The sequence below is a fragment of the Bactrocera tryoni genome, unplaced genomic scaffold (genome assembly GCF_016617805.1).
Source record: "Bactrocera tryoni isolate S06 unplaced genomic scaffold, CSIRO_BtryS06_freeze2 scaffold_7, whole genome shotgun sequence".
Taxonomy (NCBI): domain Eukaryota; kingdom Metazoa; phylum Arthropoda; class Insecta; order Diptera; family Tephritidae; genus Bactrocera; species Bactrocera tryoni.
Genome location: NW_024396366.1, coordinates 17,721,112 through 17,728,146, shown reverse-complemented (window position 1 = coordinate 17,728,146; position 7,035 = coordinate 17,721,112). Strand labels below are relative to the sequence as shown.

Below are 7,035 nucleotides of genomic sequence, written 5' to 3'. Positions count from 1 at the left end.
GTTTCGTTTAGAATTCTCCGTTAATGTAAATATGTATATAGGTCACAATAACTAATTTGAAGTTATAGTGGTTTAGTTCGTTTGAAATAAAATGGTATATCAAAAAACTTATTATTACCGCGTATTCCTATGATTCCAATTGATATACCATTTATATTTTATTAATTGCTACCTGTTTTAGAATAATTGTAATCGTTTGAAATGAAATGGTATATCAATTGGAATCATAGGAATACGCGGTATCAAAAAACTTATTATTTTGATTTAGCAGTTAAGATCGTAGCTTCAATAAAATTTGGCAACAACAATTAATACCTAATATAAAGATTTTCGAACTTCCAGGTGACTTTATATTTTATTAATTGCTACCTATTTTAGAATAATTGTAATCGTTTGAAATGAAATGGTATATCAATTGGAATCATAGGAATACACGGTATCAAAAAACTTATTATTTCGATTTAGCAGTTAAGATCGTAGCTTCAATAAAATTTGGCAACAACTTTTTCACTGCCAACAGCAACAGGGTGCAAGACTGTAATAATTTTTGTAGCACCAAAAGATATCATTTGAATTTTATTGAATTGTATTGTTGAATATGTCTCAAAAAATTGCTTCCATCATGCTACTGTATCCGTGCTTACTATAATCAGCTGGGACTTAGAATAGCATCCCCCGATTTGGGATTAAAAATGGTATGTACGGATAGAGGTCCTCCAGATCAAGAAAATATATATGTATATATAGTTACCGCTAACTTATGGTTTTTGAGCTATTTTCATTTAAAGTTCAAAAGTTCAATATTCATGGTGTTTATGGTGTTCTTTAAATGCCTACTTTAGCTTTGTCGAGCCAACAAAAGCAACTCCTGACACAAACAAAAGTAACGGCGATAACACATAATTGTAAACAAGCGCAGTCAGCAGAAAACAGCAATTGGACAACACCAAATGCGCTGACAGCAACCAGTATGCAGGTACCAGCAAGCACCCGGACAGCGAAAACAAAATGCAAGACGAGAAAAAAAAGAAAAGGGCCATGTGTTCAGACTGGTATTGATCGCTATATAAATATAAAAAAGGAATCGAGTCCAATTAAATCAGCGATCAATACAAAAAAAAAAAAATCAACCAAGCGCTCCAAAAGATAAGTAGCCAGAAATTCTGACGAAAGATTTGCCTTACCAAAGTCGTGAAAGCCAAACCCCCTCCAATCTAGTTGCGTGAGCAGAGTTCAAATGCGATTGTCTCCAAAATAAGCAATTTAATAGGAAAAAACAATTTTCATATAGTTCCTTGAAAAAAAGATAACATAGATGAAACAAAAATTCAAACATACACTGAAAAAAGTTTCTTGGATGTTGTAAAGTACTAATAACAAGAATTACTACTCTTACCAACTGAAGAGCTCAAAAGGCCTAGTTGTTGTCATAAAAGGTATATAGTCTTCAGTAGCCTCTAATGACGACCAAGAAGCATTGGAAGAGCCACAAAAAAGAAATGGTCCAGTACAATGCACCAACTGTCAATCCATGGGAAATCATACTGCAAACTATATGGATTGCTCTGTATATAAAGACTTAAAAACTAAATTGTCTGTCGGAATTCAAGCACATAATCAAAAGACAAATATTCGTTCTAGCGAAAATATTGAAATCCCTGTTCATGTTTCAAAACCGGGTACTATTAGAAATAATGCTACACAAGGGAGCTATGCAAATGTGATGAAAGGCAACACTGCACAAATGCAATTGCCATAAAACCAACCTAATGGAAGCGTTGAAACTATGACCCTGTAATAATGATTTTCAAGCTTACCCAATGTATAACACAATTTATGTCAATAATGCAAAATATGATTCAAGAGATAATCAAATCACAAAATCAAATCTTGCAAACTTTTTTAAGTAAATAATCAGTGTATTGAACATTTATATATGGAACGCTAATGGTGTTCTTCTTCTTCTTTTTTAGTGGCATAGAAACCGCTTACGCAGTTATAACCGAGTTAACAACAGCGCGCCAGTCGTTTCTTCTTTTCGCTACGTGGCAAGCGAGATTCTAAGCAAAGTCAGGTCCTTCTCCACCTGGTCCTTCCAGCGGAGTGGAGGTCTTCCTCTTCCTCTGCTTCCCCTGGCGGGTACTGCATCAAATACTTGTAGAGCTGGAGTGTTTTCGTCCATTTAGACGACATGATCTAGCTATCCTAGCCGCTGTCTTATAATTCGCTGAACTATGTCAATGTCGTCATATATCTCCTACAGCTCATCGCTTCATCTAATGGGAGTTTGCCATGGCGAAAGGGCCATAAATCTTTCGCAGAACTTTCCTCTCGAAAACACGCAACGTTGACCCATCAGATGTTGTCATCGTCCATGTCTCTGCACCGTATAGCAGGCCGGGAATAATGAGTGACTTTTAGAGTTTTATTTTTGTTCGTCGAGGAAGGACTTTACTTCTCAATTGGTTACTTAGTCCGAAGTATAACCTGTTGGAAAGGAGTATCCTGGGTTGGATTTCGAGGCTGACGTTGTTGTTGGTGTTGATGCTGGTTCCAAGATAGACGAAATTATCTACTAAGTGTTTTTTCTGCGAATTTTCGGTATTCTCTTTTGTTCGGGGTCGCCGCGTAGCGAGTGCGAAAACGAAGGAGGGAGCAGTAGTTGTGGTGAGAATGCCAAAGTGGCCACCGCTGAGAAAGCGGATGCGCGTACGGGGTCGCCGCGTTATGCGTGCGAAAATGAGGGAGGGAGCGGTAGTTGGAAGCGTTAATGTGGCCACCGCTGTGAAAGCTCATCCGGCTAGTACGGTGAGCAAAGAAACGGACGTAGGTCGTGAAAAAGAGGGTGACGCCGAAGCCTGTGGGGACCTAATTGTTTGTGGTGAGGAGTAAGAGACCTGCAACTTACTCTAAGAAAGTGATTAAGAAGGTAGTTAATTAGGTGGGTCGGTTATTCGCTCTCCCTCTCTTTTAGAGAGGGAAAAGGTGGCGACCAACGCAAAATTCGGGGAGGTGGGGTTGGACGTGATTGTCAACCAGAAGTTGGGTTATAGGGTTGTGGTTCAGGGGGTCCATACGGAGATCCCCCATGAGGAATTCATGGAGGAGCTACTCCGGCTGAACCTTCAGGACTTCAGCCCGGTGTCCCAGAGGTAAGGATGGTCAGTCGTCTATGGAAGGTAGCCCCTGACGGTAGCACCAATGCCGTCCTTGAGGGTACGGACAAGTTGATGTGCGCTCTCTTGAAGGCAGGTAGGTGCAACTTCAAGTGATTTTCTTTCCGGGTGCGACCGCATAGCCCCGTCGCTGGCTGCTTCCGGTGCATGGGATTTGATCTCAGGTTGTCTGAGTGTAGGGGTAGATGAGATGCTTGCCGGAGGTGCGGTCAAGAAGGCTACAGAGCTGCCGATTGCGTCAATGTACCCCATTCTTTACTTGCGAGTAGTAGCCCATCCTGGGCCTGGATGCGAATGCCTCGTCCTCCATGTAGTTTAGTAAGGTATCCCGCCATTGGGTCTGGATACTAAAGCCACAGTCGAGGCGAGGCATTAAGCGAATGGGTGTTGGCTAATAGCCTCCACATTGAGAATGAGCTGAGCGAATGCTATACGTTCGATGGGCCTGGGGGCGTGAGCGACTTTAGCGCTACGCTTATGATTCAGGCAGCAAGTAGGGCTTTCAACGTTAGATGGGAACTTAAAGGAGGGTGAGGATTGAGTGATCATAATTTGATTCAAATTAGGGTTATCCCCCAATCCCCTCCCTCGCCTTATGAGAGTTCATTGTGGCGATGGCGTACCATTGGTATTGACTGGAACCAATGTGGACTCACGGTTAGGGAAATAGTATCTAGTATACTGCTTAGACAGTTTGAAGAGTTGGAGGTGGACAAGCAAATTGTTCGTCTGTATGGGGTAGTTTGAGGGTACTTGGAGGTGTGATAATTATATGACTATAAAGATTAAATGGTGGACGCGTGATTTAACCTTGGAGAGGAGAACTATGGTTTGAGGCGAAAGTTTCAATGCGCCTGACATTCCAATTCTGGTAGGCTGTCCCAGCTTAGGTATGAATTTAGTTGTGCGGATAGGTAATATAAAGAAATGGTAGTGAAGGTTAAAGAGTACTAGCGGAGCTTCGTTAGGGAAACTAGGAACGACCACTGGGGTCAGGTCTATAGGATCTGCCGTGGTCGTAGGAGAAAGGATGTCACCTCTCTTTGCGTAGGTAACACTCTGTTATTGTCGTGTGGAGACTGTGCGGAGGTTCTGTTAGTTGCGTTCTTACCCAGGTCGGAGGTGCAGGTACCTCAAGCACAAGAGGTATCTGTCCTTGCATTAGATGACGGGGAGTTGGGGTACGCCTTTGGCCTGGTTAGGTCCCCAGGTTTTGATGGTTTAAACGGAGAGATGTGTAAAAGCTTGTGGAAGTTCATTCCGGAATACCTGGAGGCCATTTATAACAGGTGTGTCTGCGAGTGATACTTTCCACGTGAGTTATATTTTTTAAAGAATTGTATTTATTTTTTTATGCACGCTTCATTGCGCGAAATATTAGTTCAAGTGGTAAAGTGAGGACATCGCATAAATTATTTAAAAATGCCTTCAATTCGAAAACGGCTTTGCTTGGGTGACAAATTAGAAATAATTGACGACAATAAAAAGGGGAAAACCCTGAAAGAAATCTCTTTGAAAAATTAAATGAAATTATCGTAAAAAATGGCATAAGTCTTGATGCAGTTTTCAACGCTGATGAAACTGGACTTTACTGGAAGATGTTGGCGAACCAAACTCTAGTTCACGCTAATGAAGACAGAGCACCTGGCCGAAAGTTATCCAAAGAACGAGTTGCAATTCTTGCCTGCTCAAATGCAACGGGAACAATGAAATTAAAGCCTCTTGTAATAGGAAAATCCAAAAACCCTCGTTCCTTTAAAAACAAAACAGTTGCCGTGGACTATGCGCACTCAAAATCCGCGTGGATGAATATCGAAATTTTTGAAACTGGTTTTTAGTAAATTCGTGCTTCAGGTTTGTATATTACAACAATTTTAACTTCAATACTTCTTAATAATACTTTAAATTATAGGTTGAAGATTTTCTTGAAAGTCGAAGTCAACCAAAGCGAGCAATATTACTCCTCGATAACGCTCCTAGTCATCCACCAGAAGAAGATTTGGTGACTCCAAATGGAAAAATATGGACAGTGTTTATGCCACCGAATGTAACGGCTCTAAGTCAACCGATGGACCAGAACGCGATTCGCCTCACCAAATTATTTTACCGAAATTCTTTACTGAGCAGTGTAGTGCAAAAAGAAAATATAAACACAGCGTTAAAGGACCTCACCCTTTTCAATGCAGTTCAACTTATTGCTGCAGCTTGGGGAAAAGTTTCAGGGGTTGTTCTTCAGAAGTGTTAGAAAAACATTTTAATTAATAAAACCACACCTGACGATGAAGATGATGAAGACAATATACCTCTAGCAGATTTGCGATTCAGAGAAGACCTTTCTGTTATTGAGAGCACACTTTCTCTTATCCATACAATGTTTCCCCAGATACGGTTTAACTTATGCATTTGTAGAAATAATTTAAATTAATATTCAAATAAAATTTTAGACAAACTTCAACACAGATGATTTGGAAGCATGGAACAGTGTAGACAATGTACCTGTAGAAGAGAACCCGAGTGCTGAAAATGAACTAGCTATAGAAATTTCGGAAGAGGAGGAAGGTGATACCGCTGCAGTTGTAGCTGTACCGCCAATAAAGCACACTGATACCATCGACTTCTTTGAGAAGTGTATCAAATGGTCTGAAGAAAACAACGTGGAACAGGAAAAAAAATTTTTATTGAAAAACCTACATCAAAAGGCACAGGATCTCAAAATTTCTCGGCCACTAAAGCAAATGAGCATAACAAATTTCTTTTCAGTTGAATAATGCTCATATTTTTGTTATAAAATTCAACTTTTAATAATTTTATTGTATGCATTTTCCATTGTATATGTATTTATTTCAACCAATGTTTATGAATTTATGAATAAATAGTTATTTTTAAACATATTACGTATGAACCAATATTAATTTAATTTTCGTTTCCGATATAACGAATATTTCAGTTTAACGAGCGGTCCCAACATTATATCATTCGTTATATTGGAGCACCACTGTATTTCCATACATAATGGAACATATTTCCTATGGAATATTAAAGATATTATTTTTCTTCAATATTCTCTGTTTGGGAGTATCATAATGGGCATGCATACATATATTTATGTCTCTTCATATTCTTGGGTATGTGAGACAGAGAACACAATAAAAAATGTCTTTATGTTCTCTGTGTGAGAGGTGTGTTTTGTACGCATTTTTCGCTGTTAAAAGTGGAATGTCAAAGAAATTATTTTTCTTCAATATTCTCTGCTTGGGCATACATGTCAAGTCATCACATGCCGAAAATACATAATATATAATGTATTTATTTCTCTTCATATTCTGCTTGAGTATGTGGAGAACTGTTAAAAATGTTAACATTTCACAGCGTGACTTCAGTGGCTGTGAGGTGAATTCCGTACTATAAATCTAACAAATGTTCGCTGTCGAACCTGCCCCTTCTCTATGCTTTATGTTCTCTACTTTGACTCTTTGACCAGAGAACGTTTGTCATTGAGAAGGTTCACGTCAGGAATAATGGGATGCCCAACTCCTCTCTCTCTGGAAGTGAGAGAACAATTGCTAAACGTCAAAACCACCTAAACTTTGACAGTTGACTGGATTGGGGAGGTTTTGACGTTTAGCAATTGGAAACGAGCGATGGCCAGATTGAAATCTTACCAAAAAAATATGTAAACGGAGGGATTTGTTGCATCGTTCAAGACCTCTTATAAAAAATGTAAAACAATTAAAATTAAACAAATTTGTGAAATTTAAAGGTATCTGATGAAACGTTTTGTAATTTGAAGCATCATAGTTTTATTTTCAATGGAAAATTATTAAAAACATTTAATGATTGAGAGCTAACAAGCTTAAAT

At 39.1% G+C, this 7,035-nt stretch overlaps 1 protein-coding gene across 1 annotated transcript; it reads left to right on the top strand.

Annotated features, from left to right (window-relative positions):
• Positions 1-3,158: 3,158 nt before the first annotated feature.
• Positions 3,159-5,944, top strand: LOC120781822. The gene is made up of 3 exons (XM_040114041.1): positions 3,159-3,252; positions 5,462-5,557; positions 5,619-5,944. Exons 1-3 carry the CDS (start codon positions 3,159-3,161, stop codon positions 5,942-5,944), a joined length of 516 nt encoding a protein of 171 aa, XP_039969975.1.
• Positions 5,945-7,035: the final 1,091 nt, after the last annotated feature.